General features: G+C 43.8%; 1 protein-coding gene across 2 annotated transcripts; it reads left to right on the forward strand.

Moving 5' to 3' along the window:
* The first annotated feature begins 20,487 nt into the window (after positions 1–20,487).
* On the forward strand, positions 20,488–20,836 carry Tnp1 (transition protein 1). 2 transcript variants are annotated; one of them, XM_052192034.1, is made up of 2 exons: positions 20,488–20,630; positions 20,812–20,836. In XM_052192034.1, the coding sequence occupies exons 1-2, from the start codon at positions 20,488–20,490 to the stop codon at positions 20,834–20,836; spliced, it is 168 nt and encodes a 55-aa protein (XP_052047994.1). The 2 variants fall into 2 exon arrangements, with proteins under 2 accessions (XP_052047994.1, XP_052047993.1); XM_052192033.1 differs by having other exon boundaries at positions 20,488–20,626; positions 20,808–20,836.
* The last annotated feature ends 5,007 nt before the right edge of the window (positions 20,837–25,843 follow it).

A 25,843-nucleotide genomic window follows, 5' to 3' on the forward strand; every position in this document is an offset into this window, starting at 1 on the left:
ACACACACACACACACACTAGACCACTGCCACACACACACCTAGCCCCAGGAAGCAGGGAAGATATTTTCTTCTCCTTCCTTTTGAATCAGGTTTCCTCCTTCAGGATCTTTGACTCTTTCTCGCTCTCTCCCCTTTAGCATCCAATTGCGAACCCATCAGAGAATAACTGTAGGGCCTAGACCTAACCCCATCCACACCGAGCAGTGTTTAGAGTTGTACCAACTTGGTTCTTCAGTTAGATGCTTCTCTCATCTCTCCAAGTCTCCAAGTGCTCCCTGGCAGAGGAACAGGCCCATTCTTCCTTGCAGTGGCCACACCCACCCCCATACAGAGCCGAACAGTCCAGATTTTCCAAGTGATGCTGCCACCCCCACACATCTTATTTATCTGTTTCTGTCAGTTCCTTCTTTCACTTGCCAGAAAGGTGAGGACGGACCACTTTGTCTGGACCTCAATGGTAGGGGCACATATCGACTTTGAAAGCACCAGGTCACAGGACAAGTCAACAGAACTCCAGACACTGCACTGACAGGCTCCTTGAAGCAGGGCAACGGCTTCTTGAGAGTGTGAAGCAGAGCCACTAGGACCACACATTCCGAACCAACAATTTACAGTTGAGAGGAGCCTGGAAAATCATTTAAAACTTCCAGGTCACACTCCAGCATTGAGGAAAGCACCAGGACAGGAGCTCAAACAGGACCAGAGGCCCAAACCATGGAGGAAAGTTGCTTATTGATTTCCTCACATAGCTTTCTTATACAGCATAGGCCCACATGCCTAGAGTCTTGCCACCCATAGTGGGTTGGGCCTTCCTATATAAATAGCAATCGAGAATGCCCACAGGCCAATCTGATGTAGGTAACTCAGCTGAAGCTCCTCTTCCAGGTGATTCTTGGTTGTATCGAGCTAATAATGAAAAACTAAGCAGGATGTGGACTCAGCTGGTAAAGTGCTTGTCCCATAAACACAAGGATCTGAGTTCAAATCTTCTCAACCCATGGAAACAGCGGGGTGTGGTAGTATGCACCTGTGGTCTCAATCCTGTGGAGACAGAGACAGGAGTCAGCTCCAGGTTCAATGAGAGACCCTGCCTCAGAAAGACCCACAGCCAGACATTACAGCTGGGTGTGTGTGTGTGGGGGGGGGGGGTGTGCACACCTTTAATCCCAGCAGAAGCAGGCAGATCTCTTGAGTTCAAGGCCAGCCTGGACTACAGAGTGAGTTCCAGGACAGACAGAGCTACACAGAGAGACCTTGTCTTAGATAAAAAGCAAAAGCAAAACAACTTAATAAATAAATAAATAAATAAAACAAAAGCCTCAGCAGAGCATCTTTATGTATAAGTCTCTCTCTTCAAAGCAGTCTTGTGAGTTTTTCAACATCTTTGCTATGACAAGTTTTCTAGTCTAAGATCTCTGTCATCTGTCTATCTGTACTTCCTAGAAGAAATTTTTGTGGGGTGTGTGCATACATGCATTTGTGTGTATGTACAGATGTGTTTTACCTGGATCAAAATGTAGGGCTTTATGCAAAGTGGACAAGTGTTCTCTCTCTGAACTTTGTGCACTGCTCTTCCTGTAAGAAGCTTACTGATTCATCCTTGATTTTATGGACATTTCCCTGCCCTGATCATATAAAACGTCTACTGGCTGAATTGCTCATCTGGCCCTGAAGTCTCTGGGTCTGTATTGTGACTTGTATGTATCCAGGAATAGCAACCACCACAGCGCCATGCAGAAACTCCCATATCCTCTGGTGGGGCTCTCCAAATGCTAGTTCTGTGTGCTTTTCTTCTCACAGGCTCAGTATGTCGAACTCTTAAGAAAGCTACCCCTGGCAGACGTGTGCCAGTTTCTGTGAGAATGAGCAAAGGCTTGTCAGGTCTGGCGGTTTGGGGATCCTTGATTTTCTTGTCCCAGAGAGACAGAAATCACTCCAGCTATTGCAACACAATTCTTCTTGACATTTTCCACCTGGAGCTTTTCACCCAAGAAGTTTTTACATGATCCCACATATACGGGCATATAAAATAGGGACTAGAGAGATGGCTCAGTGGGCAAAGATGTTTGTTGCCTGACTTAATGACCTAAGTTTAATCTCCAGCACCCACAGCGGAAGGAGAGAACCGACTTGGAAAAGTTGTTCTCTGACCCCACATAGGAATACAGATGTACCCACACTCACTCAGTCATACACACACACACACACACACACACACACACATACATACACGAAAAATAATTACTATTATAAGACATGCATAAATGAAACATTTGCTGATAACTCATAAAGAAATGTATTTCAAACAAATCTCTGTTGTGCATATGATTTTGCCACTTATTAAACAAGAAAGTGAGTTTTCTTTCTAAAAAGTATACTTGTTTTTAAGTAATTAAATCTGTGATGAATATTTGATATTATTGGAGGCAGAACAATTTCAGCATTTTTCAAAGTTGATTGATACCTTCATTTTATAATTGTCAATGCCAAGAATGTCACCTCACATAAATATATATGTGGCAGAAGTGTGTTTAGGACCATTTCAGAATTCATTGAAAATTCTATCTAAATCCCCAGACAGAATTCACTTCATAATTTTTTTTGGGGGGGGGCACAAGTCAGCAAATTTTAAAACAAAATATTCTAATGCAATCCAACCCAGATATGTACTAATTGGATCCATGCTGAAGAGTAAAAATGTTAGTAGGAAAATATTTTTTAAAATCCGTCTTCAATAATTAGGCCATTATACTTCTAAGGCCTAAAAACTATGTGCGAAGTGAAAGCATTGGAATTCAGAACATTCAATGTCTCTGGTCGATATGTGTTAGAGAGCGGTAACATGTAACATGAGGACATGCACAGTACAGAAGGCACAAGATACATGGTAAGAAGTAGGACCAGGGCTGGAGAGGTGGCTCAGCGGTTAAGAGCACTAGCTGCTCTTCCAGAGGTCATGAGTTCGATTCCCAGCAACCACATGGTGACTCACAACCATCTGGGATGGGATCTGATGCCCTCTTCTGGTGTGTTAGGGAAAACATACCCATGGACATTAAATAAATACATACATAAATAAATAAATAAACACATAAATACATAAATACATAATAAATAAATCTTTGGAAGAAGGAGGAGGAGAACCAAAGTCAAACTGAATGAAATAATATGAACACTGTCAAAGCCACTTCGGATTCAAGGCATATTTGATTCTAAATTAGCTTTTGGTCATTTTATTAAGGGCACTTTGGGGAAGCAACAGAGCATACGTACCATAGACACATTTTTTAAATCCCATATTCTTCTAGCCACCATAATTCTTGAAACCCCAAGCCCATCCCAACTCTAAAAATCCTGCTGTTTGATCTCTGTATCCTATGACCCAGTAGTACAGAAATCTATAACTCTATCCATACACCCCCATGGAATGTGCTGATGCCAGAACTGGGTAACCAATAGCTCCTGCTGGGGAGTTTGAGGAACGGCCAATCCTAGACTGTGCAGGGACTAGCCAGGCCAGAAATCAGAGGCTACCTGATTTAACCATGAAGATAAGACCTTTGACCATCCTAAGCAGGTGGCCTCGGTGGAAGTATGACTAGGTTTATCTCAAGGTTTAGGATTCTTAGTTTCTATTCTCCTCGTTTCTGATGATGACTGGTTCCTGGGGCAGGGGATCAGAACGAACAAAAGCTTTCTGTCAAAGCAAGAAAGACTGATGAAGCACTAGAAAATTCAGGTGTGTATGCATTTCATCTTTCACCCAAGTTCTTAGCAAGAAGTGACTTGTGGGCTGGAGAGATGAGTCATTAAGTAAAGTGCTTGTCACTCACAAAAACATGCAGACCTGAGTTCAAGTCCCCAAGACCCACATGCTCTGTGGTATATAATGAGATAGGGAGTAAATACGGGAGAATTCTGGGATACTCACAGGCTAATTAACACTGAACAAGAAGGAGATCTTGTCTCAAATGGTATGGAAGTCGAGGAAGGATGCCTGGGTTTGTCCTCTGACCTCAACACATGTGTCTCCGCCATCACAGGCATACATACAGATTAGAAAAAAGAACCACGTAGTTTATGATCACTACAAAGCCTAAAGTGAAGCTTGGATTCTCCTGGCCTTTATACCTCCCTCCTTTGCATGATCTATTCTTAATCTCTTTCTCTGAACTTGTATTTAATTCCTGGGAAAGAGGGAACAGAGGAAAAAATCAGGGCCATTCAAACTCAATTTATCAATAACTAGCTTAAGCTTGCTGTTTGTCAGAATTTCTCCTAAGCATTTAATAAACGTAACTTGAAATTCCACGGGCCCTGTATTTATTTGACTTATCTTTTCCCACATAATCATGAGCATTTGGAATACAGAATACCTAACACGCCAGTTATTACATGAATACACAGAAGATAAAGGGGTAATGATGTGAGGGTAAATTCAGAGCCTTTGAAAGCGCAGTTAAACAGCTCCCAAATGAGGCTCTTTTAAAAGCACCTCCTATAATAATCCTTGTTATTTGTGGGAAGTTCATTCCAAGACCTTGAGTGCCTGAAATCACTCATAGTGCCAAGCCCTCTGCAACACCGAGAGCCTTCTCCTTTGCACTCATAGATTCTCTTTGGTACAACCAAATTGCTACCATCTCTACCCTTGCCCTTCCTATCCATAAGGATTCTTTGAACACAGCATTTCAATACCTACCGTAGCCTCGTTAAGTTTCTGAGAGGGAGGCTGCTGCTGTGTACAGTGCAGATACAGTTGATAGAAGGATGCCTTGTGTCTCAGTTGGAAGGAACAAAAAAAACCGGGAGTATGTAATACTCAGAGAGGTGCACAATTTGATACTCAAGGTCTGTTTATTTCTAAAAGTCCACTTAGTGTATTCATGCTGTATCTTAGTAAGGGTTACTATCTCTGCACAAAACTTCATGACCAAGAAGCAAGTTGGGGAGGAAAGAGTTTTTTCAGCCATTCATCACCAAAGGAAGTCAGGACTGGAACTCAAGCAGGAAGCAGGAGCTGATGCAGAGGCCATGGAGGGATGTTCCTTACTGGCTTGCTTCCTCTGCCTTGCTCAGCTTGCTTTCCTATAGAACCCAGCACTACCAGCCCAGGGATAGCACCACCCACAAGGGGCCCTCCCACCCTCAATCTCTGAGAAAATGCCCCACAGCTGGATCTCATGGAGGCATTTCCTCAAGGGAGGCTCCTTCCTCTGTGATAACTCCAGCTTACGTCAAGTTGACACACAAAACCAGTCAGCGCAGCATATATATATATATATATATATATATATATATATATATATATATATATATATTAACTATGAATTAAAAAAAGCATGGAAAGCAAAAACATAGCCACTGGAGAATGCTTTGTGGGTATGCTCAAATTTATATTGGTAGCCAGATGCTATTTGTAGACTGCAGAGAAGACAAGACATCAAAAGTGAATGCCTCGGATCCCCTCCTAGTTAGGGAAGGCACTGCCCTAAGCCTCTACTGTGTTAAAAACCCTCTGCGCAATAAATCTGACAGCAGTTCTTAGTCACTCACTCTCAGGTCATTGCCAGAGTTCACCTTTAATGGTTTCTCACAGTGCTGATGGGACTGCAGGTCAATAAAAACTTTATGTGGAGCAATTTAGGTGGAAGATGCTAGTGGAGAGGGGATGGGTCCCCTCTGACCTAGTCATTCCACTTCAACAGTTAGCTCTAATACACTAGGGTGCTTTTTTTTTTCAAAAAATAAAAATAAAAAAGAAAGAACAATAGTAGATTAAGGTAGAAGCCCCTGCGTGTATTTTAACAAAAACAAATCATTGGTAATACACTGTACATCAAGTTTTGGTTAATAGGTTGTATAAATCCAAATCATGTTTAACTGTATGAAGAGACAGAGACAAAGTCAGAGAGAGAGAGAGAGAGAGAGAGAGAGAGAGAGAGAGAGAGAGAGAAAACAAAGTAACAGTAAAAGTCAAAGTATCTTGCCCCCCAAAGGTGCAGAGCAGCAGGAAGGAGGCAATTCAAGATCCCTGGTGAAGCTTTTCAGAACAGGGGAATCCTGGGTAAGTGGGCAGCATATTCTCTAGAATCCAGGGAAGCCAGCTGGATGGAGCTCATTTCATCCGCAGCCGTGACCAACTTGGTAGCTTATTCTTGTGCTCTCTCTTTTCTGTCCCTCACACCCTCTCTTCCTTCCTACAATGCACTTCTCCTTAAGACGCCTGCATTCACACCCTTACCTTAAACTCCACCAGAAGGTGAGATAAAAATTAAATCATTCCACAAACATAATGTCCCCTAGGCACAGCTATTAGGCATCACAGACTCAGGAAGCTAAGTAGAAAGAGCTTCAGTTCCATCCCTCAGTCCAAGAAAGAAAACACAGAAGGATATTATGGTTCTTTCTTCAAAGCAAGAGGGGAAATACACTGGAATACACACAATCTGACTCTGAGTTATTCTGTGAGAATCCAACCATATCACTGTCACTTTACTGCCAACACTAGGGCACCCATGGAGGTCAGACCTGATCGTTATCCTCCAGGAACCCCTAATGCTGGAAAGACACACACACACACACACACACACAAGGCCAGAACCCATTTGTGGCATCTCCTCTGCCCTACACAATTCTCTTACTGTCCCAGCTACCTTGAAATGAATTGGCCTTAGAGACCACAGCATTACATCCAGAAGTATAAGGAATAGGAGGGCTACAGTTTTGTTTCTAGCCTCCTCGTGAGGCCAGGCCACACCCGAACTGACAGGGGTCTCTTTTCCTTGATTAAACTCCTAGAATCTCCTTTATGGCTCTCAAACTGTGCCCAAGACAAAGTGGTTTCATCAGGTATGGAAGTCTGAGAATAAACTCCAAGGGAAGATGGTGACACTTGTGGGCCCTGCTGGGTTAGCACACTTCTTTATCATGCAGAACCTCAGACTCGCCTCTAACCAGTTGTCCGCTGTAGACAAGCATTGATGCAGAACCAGCAAAGACAATGGTACCCACTGTCAGGATTTAGAATAGAATTTACAAAGTCGTTTAGAGTTCAGGAAGGCTGTGTAAGGACTCTGATCAAGGGTGTGTAGAAACAAGAGCTCCAAGAAGTAACAATCCAGTGTTGACAGACATCGCAAATTTTTTAAAGCCAATATGAAGTCAAAAATGTAAATTTCACATGAAAAATAAAGTCCACCTAGCTTTTTCTGTGGTGGCAGCTAGCTTAAATGATTTTTGCTTACCCTGTGTTGGCCCACATAGTAGGACTGAGAAGATACATTTGTCCTCTAAGCCATCAAGCTAGGAATGTTACAGCAATGAAATTGTTGCAACTGGAGCATGTATTGAAAGCCCATAGAAATGTACAATTATGAAACATTGAAAAGCAGTAAAACAAAGAAAGGTTTTAGGGGGTGAATTCTAAGTAGACATGAGGGACTCAAACCCATGAGTTCCTAGGGTTTAACTGGGGGCGGCTGCGTCATCTCGCATGAAGTGGTACACAGGATCATGTGACTGCAAAGTTATGGCCAGCATTGAGTCACACAAGTCCTTACCCTATAAATAGTCTGTTGGCTGTGTTCGTCCTTTCATTGGCTTAACTGCCTGAGAAACATCTGGTTTGGACCAGTAGGTTCTATGCCCTAGCCTGACTCCCCTCCAACCTTCTCCACTCCCACACAAATGACTATTAATAATAATAATAAACCCTACCATCCCACTAAAAAAAAAAAAAGTAAGAACCTACTGTACAGAGATCCAAAAAGAGGACCTTCAAAGAAAAAAGAACGTGTCACCACAACAGTTTATGGACCACTTGGAAAAATGAAGCAAAAACTGACCAAAGGTCATGGAGAACAAAGAATCCAATCTCTCAAGAGCTAGAGAGCCAAGAGGGACAGAGCTGAAGGTGTCTCTAGCCTCCTTTGTCAGTGCTTTGTTTTTAAATACATTTTGATCATACCTTTTCCCTCCTCCAGCTCCCAGACTACCCCATCCCCCCCATTCACCTAAATTCATGGTTGTGTTCTTTTGTTCTTTCCCAAAAACAAAACAAAGAATATCAAAAGAAAGCAATGAGCACACAGAGTGGGGAGGGAAGGGGAGGGGAGGAAGAGGGGAGAGAGAGAGAGAGGGAGAGAGAAGGGGAAAGGGGAGAGAGGAGGGGGAGAGAGGAGAGAGAAGGGGAAAGGGGGGAGAGCAGGGGGAGAGAGGGGAGAGAGGGGAGAGGGAGGAAGAAGGGAGGGAGAGAGGGAGGAGAGCAGGAGAGGGGAGGGGGGAGGGGAGAGAGAGGAGAGGGAGAGAGAAGGGGAAAGGGGAGAGAGCAGGGGGAGAGAGGGGAGAGAGGGGAGAGGGAGGGAGAAGGGGAGGGAGAGAGAGAGGAGAGCTAGGAGCAAAAAGCCTTCCCTGCTGTTTTGTGCCTCTACTCTCTCTAGTTTCCTTGACTTTCACAGTTTCTTTCCTCTGAGCAACGCTGCTATGCCTAGTACTGTTTCAGGTCATGTTTTGTTCGCAACCTCTAACAGAATGCAACAGGAATGCAACAGGGCTGGGGGCTACAGCTTCACAGAAGGGCACTTGTCTAGCTTGTGCTTGGACGTGGGGTTTCTACTCAGCAGCACAAAACAAACACACAAGGAAACACAAAACAAGAAGATCCAACAGGTGCCCTGAAATCCTGAAACCCTTAGAGATCTTGTGGAAGAGAACTTTGGAATCCAAGAGTTTAAAGCCAGTGTGTAAAGCATCCAAAAAACTTGTTGCTCAAAAATCCTGGAAGAAGCAACCAATTATAACCCAAATTCTCTGTGAGTTCTAGGAAACCATAGATATTGGGAAGGTAAAGAGCCAGGCAGCACAGTTTTAGTCTCTGCGGGTGAGACCAGTTATAGAAAGTTAATGACCAGGGCGGTGATTCATTGTTACAGAACTGCAGCAATGTCTGGAGGCTGGATTGGGCCTGTGGGCTGGTAGTGTAGCAAGTTTTTCTCTGGCACTAATACTAATCATGTTTTCTATATCTTATCTCCGAGCAAGCAGCATACTGTAGACATGTTATGACTATCACACATATGGACTCCCAGAGACTGTGACAGCACACACAGGACCGGCAGAGGTTCATACCAAACTTGTAGCACTAAGAAGGGAGGGTGGATGTAAAAGACCCTATATTCCTACCCACTTCCCTAAAACTATATAACCCTTGATTCAGCCCACAGAAAGGTGATCTGTCTCCCCAGAGGTGATCCTGGAGTGTTGTCATTTCTGTTCATACTCACAGGCTGTCTGAAACCCTGTCCATTGGCTCTGCTCTGAACCCTTTGTCTTCATGGGTCTGTGGTCAACAACCGCAGAGAGAAGGGAGGACCACAAAATATCACTACTATTATCACAAGACTGACTAGTTTCCCGTAGTGCTACTCTGATGCACTGCACTTCAAGACTCTCTGCTATTGGGCCCAGAGACTCTGTCATAAAATCTTCAAACAATACAGCACAGTTTTTTCCCCAACCTCATGCTGAGACCAGATAGGATAACCAAAGAGCAAAAGTGCTGGTCAGAGAAGCCCAAGAAAATCCATCGCCACCTAGAAAATGAGCCAAGGCTCTGTGATCTGCCTAAGTTGGCTGAGCCTCAAAGGGCAGCACTCTAACCTTTTCCAGTTTCGAGACTTTTCATGGTCTAAGGAGGAGTTTGGAAAAGAGAGTTCTGAGACCTCAGCACTTAGATTAGCTTCAGCCTTGCTGGTTTCAGGGGAGGGTTGCATATATGCCTGCATATGTATGTCTGGTAAGGCACAGTATCTGGAGGGACAGAGGCCCAAGGCTGATGTCACAAGGCTAGTCTGGCTAGCCAGCTTGGTCTGGAAATTCCTTGTCTTTGCTTCTCCTGTGTTGGATTACAGTCGGGTCACCACACCCTCTCATCTTCTCACCTGAGTTCTAGGGATCTGAACTCTCATCCTCGGGCTTCTGAACCAAGCACTTCACACACTGTACTACCTCCCTGAACCAACTGGCAGGCTTTTCAAAACCACATCGATGACCTCTGGAAGGTGGTGCTCTCATTGGCAGAACATCAGCAACTTACGAGCAATGGCTTGGGGATAGACGGTGGTACCTTTATGTAAATTACAGAAGATTCAATTATACAAAGAATACTGAATATCTATGTTTGACCCCGAGTTGTCCCAACATGCATTTGAGCTGGCCACACTCTGAGACATTTGGAAGGTGTTCTGAACAGGCATCTGCTGTAGGATAGCTAGCTCTACCTTTGCACTTTTCTTATACTGCACTAGGGTTGGAATGACATGGCTGCTGCTTCTTAGAAAAATATACTTCTCCGTTGCTGCCGACAGATGACTGTAGAAGTGTAAGCGGATGGAACCCGGTTTTGTACCACCTCCACCAGCAGCATACTACCCAGGATCCGGCAGAATCTAGAGAGATTGTCAACTCAGTCCTTTTCAGAGCCAGAGAGAGCATCTCAACTTATTCCAAACCAAAGCCCAACCATGAATTTCATTAGTAATCTTCCAAACAGGAAAAAAGTGACATATTTCCCCTGACTCACTTCTCTCTCAGCTTACCACACCCCACTATCTTATTACATTAAAAAGGGGGGTCTGGGGTACCCCGGGGACCACAGATTACTTCTTAGCTAAATAATTATACTCAGAAACATTTTTTTTTCCGAGAAAGAGGTTTTATTTAGAGACCCTGGGGTGGAGAAGCAAGGTCCACGATGATTATGGTGGTCTTGGGCTTGCAGCGGGACCCATTGCTCTTTGGGTCAACAACGGGAACAAATGTGACTTGGTATTTCATGGTATCAAGCAGTTTCTTCAGCCAAAGAATGTGTGCCTCACTGAGGAGACAAATGAGGAGCTGTCAGGGAACACAGGAACATTCTTCACAGGGAACTTACTAACTCTGTTACCTGAAAATGCCCTCAAAAGCAAGGCCTCAATGTGTTTGAGAGCCCACCTTTGAAGAGGTCGGGCCAATGACACCGTATCTCCTACTGAGTGGACAAGACCAGAGAGACGGAGAGACTTTACAGCACAACGACAGTGAACACAGACATCTGGTTCTTTGTGGGCAAGTAGAAAAAGAGTTGCGTAGTTTGGGGAAGGAGAGAAGTGTGTAGAAAAAGCAGCTAAGGCAGAGTTTTGGAAGCAGTTATGATGAGTTATTCTTTATGCTCTAAGCTTGTGAGAGTGTCTAACCTTTTGATATTCTGATACATTTGTCAACAAATGTGTTTGGGCACATTCATAGCCGTTTTAGAAAATTAGCCAGGCTCAAATGGTAATTACTCAGTTTTGAGAGTCCCCTTTGTAATGAGAAAGCATCATCGGTACCTTTTATTCCTTCTCTGTGGTGATTTCTTTGCTTTGTATCTCTGTGGAAAATCCTTCAGGTAACATGTTGGACACCAACGCGAACAGGATTTTGCCATCTTCTCGAGGTCCCAAACTCTGGTCAGCAGTGAGGTTCTGGTTGAAATAATATCCTCTGGCTGCTCTCCCCGTCATCCCTCTCCCTCACCCCAAGTCCATCAGTCCAAATCAGTCCAGCCATCCTCCCTTTATAAGTGACTGTGACACGGACTCTCCTAGAGAGGGCCTGATGACTGAAGCCACATTGTCACAATGGCTGAAAGCCAGCAGGAGAGCTTGCTTGGGCCCAGAGAGTATGGGGATGTTTCACTACAGTCAAGGAAATACTTTTGAGAACTCCTTAAATTGACTTGATTCTCATCAGTATTCACATAAGAACTTTATAGGAGTGATTCAAACCAAGTAAAATCCCCCAGGCCTTTCAAGCACAAGTCTGGCATTTTGGATAAGCATGCCCTATTGGTTTCAGAATCTTGATTCTAGAAAGCTCTTGAGCAGGAACTTGAAAAATAATTGAATTCTTAAAAGGTCTCTCCTGAGGTATAATTGACATACTAGTTTCGATATTTCAGGGTACAATTTGAGAACTTTTGACATTAATATATACCCAATGACAACATTGTCATATATCAAGTAAATGTATCCCATGTTCTTCCAGAATGTCTCCACACTCCTCCAGTTCCTCTCTTAACAATGTGGTCTAAATTCCCAAGCCAGAACCTTTATTAAAAGCCAACTACCCCTGCTTCTCCTCCCAAGAGCACCACAGAGATACAACTTCAATCTCAAGTCCAATATCTAAGAAGTCGTGTAAACTAAAAATCAGGACAGAATCTAGAAAATATGAAATATGACCAAAAAGAGGTCTTTTGGCAGCTGAAGAGATGTCTCAGTGGTTAAAAGTACTGACTGTTCTTCCAAAGGTCCTGAGTTCAACTCCTAGCAACCACATGATGGCTCACAAACATCTGTAATAGAATTCAATGCCCTCTTCTGGTGTGTCTGAAGACGACAGTGTAGTCATATACATAAAATAAATCTTTAAAAAATATTTTTAATAAAAGGCTTTATGAGATTCCGTGTGGTGATAAAGCCATAGAGTGTGGAGTCCTTGGATTTCAGAGTATATAACAGTTATTTTATAAGTGTTAAGAATCAGATTTTTTTCCATGAACACCTGCACTTTTTACTTCATGTATTAAATATTAAACTTGGTTGTAGACGTGGAGGTTCCTTGAAGGAGAGAATAGATAGCCTGGCGAGAGAGGGATGCTGGGGGTAGAAGGAAAAAGTAGAAAAGGAAACAAAAATATAAACAACATCTGCTAGGAAGGTTCCCTGAGCTTCTTCAAGCAAGCAGTAATACAGTTAGCCTATTTGCAGGAAGCTTCATGGGCAGCACTGAAAGAAAAGAAAAACTTAACGCAGCCTCCATAAAAACTTATCTGAAGGTAACACAGATCTCTAAACGGCCTACTGGTTATGTTCATATAAAGGTGGGCACCACAGCTGCAGATTTAATAACTGCAAGGAAGAAAAGGAGAGAGTCTGAGAATGTGCCTGAGGTCAAGGCTAACTAAAACAGTTGACGGTGCCGATCAGCAGGGTCAAGTCGACAATGAGGTCCTAAGAGATAAATCTCCAACCTTGAGAGCCTTGTCTAGGATTCCTTTACAGAGGGAGACTAAGGCAGAACCTCTACACTTCTCTCATTCATTCTTTAGACCTCGGTTTTAACCCCAGGAAGAGGAACAAAGGGAGAAAAGCGGCAGCAAGGGAGCCAGAGAAAGAACTGAAGGAGCTGAAGGACTTGCAGCCCCATAGGACGATCACTATGAACCAACCAGTATCCCCAGAGCTCCCAGGGACTAAACCACCAACCAACCAGTACACATGGAGGGACCTATAGCTCCAGCTGCATATGTAGCAGATGCCCTTGTTGGACATCAAAGGGAAGAGAGGCCGTTGGTCCTGAGAAGACTAAATGTCCCAGTATAGGGGAAGGCCAGGGCAGGGAAGCGGGAGTGGGTGGGTTGGTGGGCAGGGGGAGGGGGATGGGACAGGAGGTTTTTGGAGGGGAAATGAGGAAAGGGGATAGCATTTGAAATGTAAATAAAGAAAATATCTAATAAAAAAAGTCAAGTAAAATAAAAAGAAGCAGCAGCAAGGGTCAGGAAGAAAGAGAAAGAGTGGTATATACACTACATATGTACATGTCTACAAAGAGCCTGGGGTGAGCAGGAAGGTGGGCAGGTGCCATGGGCATCCCTGCCATAGGGAGATATGCATCACAAAGAGGCCAGGATTCAGAGGGACCCTAGGTTCATGCTGCTGGTGCTCTCAATCTTCCCCTTTTAACAAGATGCCTGTAGATTTGTTTTACACCGTGAATAAATTACAATTGATTTGGAGAGGCAGTGACTTCCTGGAGCAGGTGGAACAGGGAGTGACAACCAAAGTCAAGATCACCCACGTGCTCACCTGAAGAGCTTTGTACAGCCTCCTACTTTAACCAGGAAACTGTTTTCAGCTCATTCTGTCTTCCCTTCATGCCAGTATGAAGGATATGTCCTCATTACAGAAGAGTGGGCTCCGGAGGAAACACATTTCTACTTGTAACAGAGTCCCCACCAGAAGCCAGGCCATCTTGTAGCACTACCCTTCACATTTGCTCTGATGAGAACAAGGCTGCCCTGTATCATGAGCTTCTTGACAATAAATCTAGCTACTGCAGCATTCAAACACATCTGGGTATGGTTCTGGTCCTTACCTAAGAACCTAAACTTTTTCTAGGCAAGTTACATGTGGGTTCCCAACCCAGGGACATGAGGAGCAGGAGTAAAATGTAAGAATTCCATGTCTCTGCTTACTGCTTAATTCAACTATAAAGGACCGGAACGTTACTTTGTTCTCTTTCATATAGTTTTGAGATCATCACATATGAGAATTCTACTAGAACATGGGTAGTGATGGTGCCAGCTCCATCTTTCTGTAACCACAAGCAACCAGATACTCTGTCTCCCTGAGAACAAAATTGAGTTCTAATAACCTCTTGAGACAAGCCTGATCAGAATGGTTATATCATTCATGATTTAAAAAAATACAGTATTAGTGGTAATAAAGATATATTTTTTTGGTCCCTTAAGGATACTTCTTAGAATATATCCTTGCTGTTAAGCATTATGCAACCATTTGGTACCTCCTCTGCTTGATGCCCCAGCACCAGCATGGTGGTCACAATGCTTTCTATCAAGTGTGAAGGCACTGGTCTGAACATGGGAGAACCTCTGAATCTTTTCCCTTCTTAGTTGCAAATATTTCAGGGGTATTCTCAAAGTTAATGATGTCCCTTGGGTGGTGGAAGGGCTTCTAGAAGGCAAGAAACCAGCACATTGCTCTTGGAACATAAAGAGAATAAATGAGCTGGGGAAATCCATGGGGCATGAGAAAGAAGAACAAAGACATTTCAACAGTGCATCATGGCCCATGGCAAGAAGCCTGAACTGGGGATGAGGAATTCTAGGCATAGTGTCTGACTTTGGTTATAGTCTGTGGCTTTTCCTAAATTACCTACATCCTGGGCCTATTTACTATGCTCTCTAGAAACCTTCCAACTGAAATGCTCCTGATCCAATAGATAAATGGATTAAAATATTCATTCCTCTACACCACATGAGAGTAGGTGATTTAACCCACGTATGAAATTTAAAATGTGCCTTTCCAACACCCTAATATGAGGCCTGAATTTAGCCTCTAACTGAACTACATTGCTATGGAATTCTGACAACCGATAAGTTCTTTATATGATGGCTAAGGTTAGTGGGGGCAGAAAAGTGCTCAGTGTTATCTGGGACCTTCTGAAGCATGAAATTTAGCTTTGCTTTGTGTATAACCATACCATGTAGGTTATTATTAGTGATGGCTTCTGGGAAAGCAAAATGATGTCCAAATACATCAGACTTTTATTCCCCGAGAGGACCTACAGATTTATAGCCTGCCTCTACCAGAGAGACCACTGTTCCCAGTGCTCTCCTTCTGTGTTTCTTCCTCCATGATCCTAACACAAGTGTGAGAGAAAAGGGCAGCGTGGAGGGCCAAGGCTGGATATGTTTTTAAGCCAAGTAGAAAAGCTACTGTGGAGCTGTGGGCAGTTCTCAGCCTTAAGTCAGCAAGAGTTGGTCAGCCCTGTCTCTTCCTCTGCCTAGGTACATTCCTTTAGACAAAGAGGACCCCAAAATACACAGGATAAGGACTTTCAAAAGGTCTCCCATAGGTACAGAGTCCCTACCTTTTAACCACTCAATGTCTGGGTTAGCAATTGTGGAAAGACACAGGGAATTCTAGAGACAAAATGGAGGAGGAGCCAAGCAGGAAAAAGGAAGGGGAGAGTGGGACACAATATCTGAGGAATCAAAGTGCCCCAAAATATGTTCAACATTTCATGATGGAGGTGATCTGAGGGAAATCCCTCCTCTTCTCTCAGAAAATCACTCTCTGTCCTGGGTCTCTGGTCTCTCTTCATTCTCTACCAAAGATATTGGATATGTTCAGGGCTCAGAAGGCTCTGACCCTCATCTGTTTTCACCTTTCCTAGCCTCTCCCCAAAGGCCATGGCTTGTTTGAACAAAAACATGAGCAGTGATACACAAGACAGGGTATACATGTAAGCAGAATGGAAGGTTCCCCTCTCCCCAGCTAAAGCCAACATCTGGAGAGACTTAGATTTCAGAGAGGAACTCAAACTTAGTCACCACCCATGTGTAAGGGCTGTCTGAAACTTTTCCATTCTCCCTCTTAATAAACTCCAAGACCTAACTTGCTGGGCAGATCCATCCCTGTGAAGATGCCTATTGGAGTCCTCTGGAAAAATCAGTGGAGTTTACAGGCCAGAGAGAATCCAACTGGAGATATGATTGTCACAACAGTAAGACTCTGAACTTGTCCTTTCTAAGAATAGGACCAGTGGGAGAACAAGCCTTAAAGCCCTTAACTACAGTGTAATTAAGGACTGCTTCAGTACCATCCACCCACCCCACCCCTCTCCAATAACTATCAGAAATTACCCATTTCCTTCCATCTCCCAGAAATAAAAAGCACAAAACCTGCATGCACCCCATGAAGCAAGCCAAGGTGTGGAAGAAACAGATCTACCAGGCTATTCCTCTTCTGCTTTACTTGAAGCAGCTCAAGCAAGAGTCCCTTCTGCGTTTGTTTCCACGCCAAAATTAAACAGCAGAAGCCAGGGTAAAGAGACAGTGAGCAAACTGAGCTAACAGATGGTTCTCAATGGGCTGGGGAGGTTTCTCCGAAACTGCTAAGGGTCAGGGGTGAGTTCACCAGTCTCCTACTAAGCTGATTTTGGCTTGTTTTCCACTAGGGTAGAGAAAACAGCAACAGGGATTGGTGTATCAGGAGGCATGATATAAGACCCAACCCTCAGATTCCCAGCCCCAAACTTGCCTAACCTGTGATGTGCTTCTCCACAAATGGCTCTCTGCACCTCAGGTCTCTCAGCAGGATGGCAGAAGTAGAATTGAACCTGGAACTTTTCTGTTTGTTCTTCACCATCTCTGAAATCCATTTGCCTTTCCCTTGCAATCTCAACTCTCCTTGAGAAGAACAGGTTCTATGGAGGTGAGAGTTGGAAACAAGAAATAGCATCCTATCTCAAATCATCCAAGAAATAAGTCTCTTAGACCAAAGATCCAGTTCCTCTGAAATACAGAGGTAAGCGTGAAGAACCAGAATGTAGAACTATCCTCAGCAAATCCTTCTCAGTCTGGTGAGTGAACTGTCCATAATATTTTGAAGTACTTAGTCCCAAGTGGGACCATAGCTGTCCTGATAGGAGCTAAGACATTACATTGTCTCTCCATCTGACCAGTTCAAGTGAGAAAGTCCATCCAACAGTAATTCCAAGAAAAGGATCCACATCCTTTTTCAACAAAGGCCATCTCCCCACTCCCTTCCTCTCTACCAACTACTACTAGAAACTACTACTTTTTGTTCATCAGAAACGTAAAAAAGAAACAAAACCTTGGGACAAGGCAAGGCGTAAAGATGTCTACAGTTGGGAAAGAACATGTACTGTGGGGAAATGTTCATAACAACTACGAGAGGACCACACTGGCTTCCAACTCTTTTTGGAGACCACCTAATCACCCCTAAGCAGCCTGCTTATTGGCAAACAATAGAGACAGGGTCCTGAGAAAACCAGCCAGTACCAGAACCAAGAGGATCTGTGTTATGTTGAGACCAACTTAACACCATGCCAACACCATGCAGCAACCCAGACACAAAATGGGCTTTCACATAGCTCGTGAAAGGCAATGTTACAGGATAGTAGAGTTTGAATAAATGTCAAAGGGCAATGAGTATGTGGAAAGTGGGGGGAATCTTCCTTAGAAGTGTAGAACAAAATGGGAGAAATAGGATGATTTAAGAAAATTAAATTCTATTCTTTTAACAAATGCGGAAACAAAAGCTCACTGAGACTCCATTCTGTGACAGAATCATTCACCACTCAGCTCTAAGGGACAAGCTAAGTCCTGGATTTCTTGAGGATCTGTGTTCTCATGGATCTGTTTGTAAGAGAAAAAAAAAAACATGGCTGAAATGAACGGAGGAGTTTGAGACACAAAAGGGCAAGGTGGAACACTGTTTTATATAGCTTTACCCTCTCTGTGGGAACGAAAGTCACCAAGGAATCAGTGAGCCAATTCTTTTTTTTTTTGGCAAGAATACATATTTAATGCAAAAAATAAACTTTAGCCATCAAGTGTTACAGTTAAAGAACTTCCTTTCAATAAAGGAAGGACATGGACATTTTAAGACATAAATGAAAATGTTAGCTAATTTTTTTTCTTTTTTTTTCTTTTTTCTTATGCGTTATATTTTTATTTACATTTCAAATGATTTCCCCTTTTCTAGCCCCCCACTCCCCAAAAGTCCCATAAGCCCCCTTCTCTCCCCCTGTCCTCCCACCCACCCCTTCCCACTTCCCCGTTCTGGTTTTGCCGAATACTGCTTCACTGAGTCTTTCCAGAACAAGGGGCCACTCCTCCAGTGAGCCAATTCTTAAGGCATCCTTTTGGTTGGTATAGAAGAAAAGCAGTTGCCAAACCATCTTCAAGTGCACCAGAAAGTTTTAAGAAGATAAGGAGGGTGTCATGATGACCTGAAGTTACCAGGGAAAAGCTACTATGCCGTGGAAGGAATCTGGCACTCAAAACAATTTATCATTCTTAGCTATAAACATGAGGAATATGAGAGGGGGTGGGGCTACATCCTCTTTTCTACTCCACCAGCCTTGGCTAAGAGCCTCCTACGTGTTTGCTCAGTTCTTGAATAAGGACAATCATGGGGAGAGAGAATGAACTTTTAGTATCTGTGGGAATGTATTCTAATGAACTTGATATGACTGATAAAGACCAAAATGTTGACTGACAAGACTTGCTGACTCATATGCTTCACAATCATTGCTCAGTTTCTCTATTTAGAAGTCCAAGAGCTCTTCAAACTCAATATTCAAAAGCCTAGCCTGATTCTGACACCTCAAGCATCCATACAGCTGCATTACACAGAAACAGGCCACTCCCCAACACCATCCATTCTCATCTCCTACATCCATCTCCAAGATTCGGTCCTTGTCTAGCTCTCTGCCTCAAACAACACATCCATTTCACTTCACAGCTAAGCTACTATAAAATACTTTCTCCTGAACCACTGTTTTGGTATAGAGGTATCTCTGAATCACCCACTCAACAGCATCAATAGGGCTCACTGTATAGATGCCTGTATAATGGATTTCATCCACTAGGCTAAAAGGTCCATGCACACACAAAACTTTTTTTTTCATTTTATCTTTCATTAACTTTACGTCCTGCTCACTGCCCCTCCCTCTGAACATCCCCTCTAAAATCCCTTGCCCCCTCCCCTTGTCCTCTGAGAGGATGGGTGCTCCCTAGGTATCCCCGCTCACCCTGGCACATTGAGCCTCTGTGGGAATAGGCACATCCTCCCCCCTCACCCCCCCCAAGCCAGACAAGGCAGCCCAGCTAGAACATATCCCACAGATAGGCAACAACTTTTGGTTTAGCACCCCCTCCCCCCCCACTCCACTTGAGACCCTCATGAAGACCAAGCTGAACATCTGCTACATCTGTGTGGGGGGTGGGGTGGGGCTATCTCCAGCCCATGTATTGCCTTTTGGTTGGTGGTTCAGTCTCTAAGAGTCCCTAGGATCTAGGTTAGTTGAGTTGGTTAGTCTCCCTGTGGTGTTCCTATTTTCTTCAGGGCCCACAATCCTTCCTCCCAACTCTTTCATGACAGTCCCAAAGCTCTCGTCCACTGTTTGGCTGCACACACAGGATTTCTGTCTCTAGACTATGTCTTTAGACCATTTCCCTAGTGCTCAAGCATGTTATAGACATACCCCATGTAAGCAATAAATTTTTGTGACCAAAACTTTTAAGATTTTGCATTCCAGGCTCCCAAAAGAACAGGTGGCAACCTTTGGAGATATCTGTCACATCTGCCTGGGTTCTGGCTCTACTGATTTCTAGCAGTGGAAATCAGAAATATCCCAAACACAGTGAACCCTGACCCTGGTATCAAAGTGTAAAGATTGGGAAGGAAACTTCCTATTTTTGAATCAGCTCTCCTAGATTCAAGTGCTTATGGAAATACATTTGCTTCCTGAGGACACTGTTGAGACTTACACATGCACACAAACAAATATCCATTCAGTGACTTTTAAGTTCTCTACAGGCAAGAAACATACTTTAATGACCGCTGGTTCCCAGGCCAAGCACAGGAGTGGAAGTTAGCTGTTTAATACCTGTCTGAAAAGCCGTCTTTAACCTAAAAAGAGGGACCAGACCAGCATTGAAGAGACTGCTTCCTTATCTCTTACGTACCACCACCAAGGTGTAGCAAAGGCTAGTGACGTCACAAGAGAGCCGCGCCCAGCTGCTAAGCCACACCCCTTTGTGGTCATAATGGCTAAGGCCTTAAATACATGGACTCCTGGCCCTGCCGGCCTTGCAAAGCCCCTCATTTTGGCAGAAATTACAATGTCGACCAGCCGCAAGCTAAAGACTCATGGCATGAGGAGAGGCAAGAACCGAGCTCCTCACAAGGGCGTCAAGAGAGGTGGAAGCAAGAGAAAATACCGGAAGAGCAGCCTGAAGAGTAGGAAACGGGGCGATGATGGTAAGTGTGGGATAAGCAGGAGAGCAGGCAAATCCCAGGACACCGTCCTGGAGGCAGACCTCAGTAGTAACGAGCAATCTCAGCCTGAGATGCCCGAGTTCTAGCGGCTGAATTCTTAGGGACAAGGATTCTGATGGCTGTGTTCTAATGGGTGTCCTTGTAAATCTGTCCTTCCCCACAGCAAGTCGCAATTACCGATCCCACTTGTGATGCGGCAATGAACTCTGCCCTGGTAGTCTTCAAACAACACCGGGCAGCAACATGAAGACATCAGAGGGGGACTGCCAAAGAGATCTCAAGTTAGACCAAAAGCCAGAGAAAGATCCTATCAGAGGGTAAAATGCCAGTCGTGACGAAATTCGGAATGTATATGTTGGCTGTTTCTCCCCAACATCTCAATAACATTTTGAAAACAAATAAAACTGTGAAAACTGAAATGCTTTTTTTTTTTTTTTTTTTTTTTTTTTTTTTTTTTTTTTTTAGAAAATACTTGGGTTTCTAAACTTAAAGGGTTGCAAGTAAAACCTTTATATGACCTTCCCCCTGGTTCATCTTGAACTACACCTTGAAGTATGTTCTAAATATGCCTACCCAGGAAGTGGTCCTCCAGAAAGCAGGTGTTATGGGTCTGGTTGGATGCTTAGTGGAATGCCTTGTGTGCTACCCCAAACCTGACCTTAGACGTGGCAGGTATGGACATAGTGGCCAGCTGGAACCCATCCAGTGACTAGAAAGTCTGCAGGCTCAGGACCCCCATCTGTCCCCCTTTCCTTACTTAGGGGACATGCTTTAGGGGGACTGGAACACCCACACTGCCTGGGTGATTTCTAAAGTCATGTTTGGCCTTTTGAAAACCTTTGACACTACAGAGGCAACAGGAAGGTCGGCACCTGGAGAGACCCTGTTACTGAGTTTAAAGCTGGCATCCTGAGCTAGCCCTGATTAGAAAGAACAGTTCCAGGTTCTCTTTACATATTGGTTGGCATGTCCGAGGGAAAGGTCCTGGCACAGTAAGGGTACCTCACTCCCTGTGCCCCATTTCCTTAGGTGAGGCACTGTATCTGGTACTTTTTGATCTCCTGGAGGCCAGAAGGCATGGGCTGCATCTCCAGTTCTCCTGGAAATGGAAAGGGTCTCAAGCTACATATGTCATAGGGCCCCTCGTGATGGCTTTGCTGTGAGCCCAGCTGGATAAAAGAAAGAGTGCCAGACTGTATGGAAGCAGCCCGTCTAAGACATAGCTATGAATGGTTTATCCTTGTCCAGTGTTTCCTCCCTATGCCCCCCTTGTAATATCTACACTTGGATTCTTTGCCTGTTCAAATGAGAATGGTCCCTAAAGATGTTTGGAATGGATTAGGTGTGGCTTGTATGTCATGAGACCTATCAAGCCCAGTCTAGTCCTGTCCTGATCTTCTCCAGCACCATGCCTGCCTGGAATAAGCAATTCCAATGCTTTCTTGGTCGTATTGTAATACCTAGACAGTGACCATACAGAGAAGATGCTATTTCTCCCCAGGTAGAGATACCTGCGCCAGCTGATTCAAATACTAAGCTTCAGCACCAGGCCACTTTACCATAGGTTGTTGGGAACAAGTTGTTCAACTTCTCAGAGCTTTGTCACCTGTTCTACCGAGGCAGAACCAAGAACAAAACAACTCACACCTACCCAGAGCATCAAAAGGAACCAGATGAACCCTGAAATCTCCACACAAGTCTATAATGGGATAAAATAGTGTGTAGGTCTAGCTAGAAGCTTGCCTCGGGGACTGAACGGAAACCACATCATTCGTTACCCAGCAAGTTAGGCAATGCAAAGCACCAGGGCCTGCTTGAGTCACAGAAGGCCTTTGTGTCTCGCAAGGGAGGAGGAGGGTGAGGCCTCTGGCTTGGAACAGTGGTGGGCTGGCCTGAATTTCATCTAAGAAAAGCTGGCATGGTGCCTGGCCTGCTATGTTGCAAGGGCAGGTGGGTAGAGGCACCCGTAAGAGGGGGACAGGTGTGGGCAAAGACTTGGAAAAACCGAAATGTCTTATTTTCTGCTTGTAATTGAGTTCCATTTTGAATGAGTGGCTCATAGGCAGACACTCAAAACATCATGGAGTCCTCAGAGGAAAGCCCAGGGCCCATCCTTTACCTCCCTATGTAGCCTGGACTACATCCTACCCTGTTGAACAAACAGAAGACAAATTGGGAGTAGTAGCAAACTCATGGGACTTGTAGAGTTTTCAATGGATGCTAAAGGGACTGTATTTCACCATCACCTCCTATTAAAATGCCCACCACAGTTCAACAACAAAGGTCTATTTCTAAAACATTAATTTGAAACTACAGGTTTCTGTCTCACAGCCCTATAGAGCACAGCTTTTCTAGACAACAGGCCCTCTCAGGTCGGGGAAAACATCCTCCCTGCTTCCCACATCCCTCGCAGATATTCCAAGTATGAGGTTAGAGCCTGGGATTAGCCTCAGCAAAGCTAGTATGGTGTTTTTTACTTTAAATACACTGGGGGATGGAATGCTGACAAGGGATGCTGTGTTAAACTCCCATGGGGGAAACAAAAGAACTTCACGGCCTTTTTACTCCACTCTTAAATGTCTAGAATCTAGACATTCTAGAATTAGAATCTAGGGCCCAGTGTGTTGTAGGGTGGAGAACACTGACAGAACACACTGGATCTCTCTGACAAAAACTCGGAGTAGGCTTGGTAGACAGCGGAAGTTGAGAAGCACCCTTTGCCAGACAACCACCCTCTCCTTTTAAACCCACTGGGTGGGTCAGGTCTCCCTTTGTTCTAGTAGTGTGTTAGAATGCTCTTTGACATAGCTGTAACACTGTGGGAAGTGGACATTTTCACTGGAAGCTTCATAAAGCTAGAGGTCCATTGTTTAGGTTTCTTGTCAGTGGGGAAAACTAACACTATAACTGAATATTAAGTGTGTCTTATATATCCCTTCTTAATTATCAACTTATTCGTATAGACTCGAGGGTGGCTCTTATGGGAAACACAGCCACCTTGCAGCAATAAACTTGATCCGTTGAAGGATGAGAGAAAAATGTATAGCTTTTGGAGCAAAGTAGATGATGGGATGCCCTTCAGAAAGTAAAGCTGAAGGGCTGGGGTAGAGGTCTGAGGAAGATAGAGGACAGATGTTTCCGCTAGCGGAAGTGGAAACAGCAAGCAGCCAGCCAATAGTGTCCAAGAGGCAGCAGGGTGAAAACTTCAGACTTTATCTTATACGGAGGCAAGTTGTACTAATGTGCCTCTTCTTCATACTCTGAACGCTCATCAGAAAGTAGAGAGTGGTATAATGGGCTCAACTCATGGTGGTGCTTGTTGCCAAGCCTGACCCTGAGTTCAGGCCCTGAGACTTCCATGGCGAAATGATAGCACTGACATTGGAACTCTGGAAAGCTGTCTTCAGTTCACAGCTCACACACCATGGCATACACCCCTCTGTGCTTCCGCACACACACATTTGACATACACACAGACACACATGCACATATACAACAAATGCTTTTTTGAAAAGGCTTGAGGCATCGAATGTGGATGAGACACAAAGTTGTGGAAAACACGGTGGCCTGGACAAACCAAACTGCCAGTCCCCACATCTGTGGAGTCCAGGTTTTGAAATTTGGATAGATTGAAATCGAAACAAAAAACGCTATTAAGAACTTTGAAGCCAGAAATTTCACCTGAAGGACCTGCTATGGCTTGGACATGTGTGTTCTCTCCAAATTCATACTGGAACCTAGTCCCTGAAGTAATGGCATTAAGGCTGATGTGGGCCATGAGAGTTTTACCTTCTTAAAGAGCTGGAGAGAACTAGAGAGCCATTTCACACCCCACCTCCTAGGCTCGGGGATGCTCAAGATGCTATCTTGAGAGATGAGGCCTTCGGCAGACTCCTGATCTGCCAGTCCCTTGACATCAAAGTCCCTTGGACGTCTTGGTATTTTGTTATATCACTGAATCCTCTAGATTACATCATATATTCTAGAGAGGTCCATGGACCTCTACACCAGAAGTGTTTTAATAAAGTTCACGGCAGCAGTTAAAGCATAGAGCTACTTATGTTATAAAAATGAGTCATCTGTAAGTCTAATTTGGACCTCTCTGTTGTAGGACATCCTAGAGGATTAGTCATATCACTTCTCTGCCTTCTATACCATTATTTTACAGAAGTTAAGATTACCTATGTGGGTGGTTATTCATTTGTTTTGAGACAGCCATTTGCTTTGTATCTTGAGCTGGCCTGGAACTTACTGCAGAGACCAGGCTGACCTCAAATATTGAAGCCTCTTACCTCAGCCTCCTGAGTGCTGAGATTACACATATGTCCATCACACTTAGTTCAAGTGTGTGTGTGTGTGTGTGTGTGTGTGCATAAACACAGAGACACATAAATATTGAAGACACACATATAGAGAGAGATTTTTCAGGTCATATTATTGGCTGGGGGCAAAAGAGAAATACAAAACAATACATGCAATAAATACACATATCTCTTTCATTTTTTCTTTATTAGCATCCATCATGTGGAGTGAGCAGTTTCATGAAAACATATTTATGTATGTATGTAAGGTAAGTTGATCAAATGTATACATAATTATTTTATATTTTCATACTGTTGACACCAATCATCTCTCAAGAAAAGAATAAAACTAAAGTGACATAGAAGACAATTTTTTAATATACTGTATATTTTATTACACATCACTTCTATAATTATATTAAACACTTTTGGACTGTGAGCAGTTTCTATCTGGTTGAAAAATGAAAGCATCAATATTCCCTTAGCAAAGAGTTTCTTTGTTCTGAGCAAAGTACTCAAAGGAGGTGTTCAATGATATAAATGGAAAAGAATACCAATATTCCCTGTTAACATGTCTCTGGGTTGGAGCAAAATGAACCAGACAGGGGGTGTTTGAGGATACATGTCATATATGTCATAGCTTAGAAGAGAATGAGAAGCCAGAGGGGAATGGAGGGCTACTTATAGCACACCTATTAGCAGGATGCTTAGCAGGCTTGAGGACAGAGCATGGGATAATTGCACAAGAACTCTCATAGGAGTCTGGCTTCAAGCCCTTATACTATGAACAGGTCCTCAAATGAAACCCTGTCACAAGACAAACACCCTTACTCTCTGCCTCAGTGGGTGCTGACTGGGGATGGTGCCTTTCTATAAGTTTCCAATAGTTTATCACTGC

Source organism: Apodemus sylvaticus, chromosome 9 (genome assembly GCF_947179515.1).
Source record: "Apodemus sylvaticus chromosome 9, mApoSyl1.1, whole genome shotgun sequence".
Taxonomy (NCBI): Eukaryota; Metazoa; Chordata; class Mammalia; order Rodentia; family Muridae; genus Apodemus; species Apodemus sylvaticus.

Excerpts from the sequence above, each read along its gene's own strand:
- Tnp1 (XM_052192034.1), top strand. The coding sequence starts at position 20,488 with ATGTCGACCAGCCGCAAGCTAAAGACTCATGGCATGAGGAGAGGCAAG. Across the intron at positions 20,631-20,811 it reads AAACGGGGCGATGATGGTAA|TCGCAATTACCGATCCCACT; the intron begins GTGTGGGATAAG and ends CCCCACAGCAAG.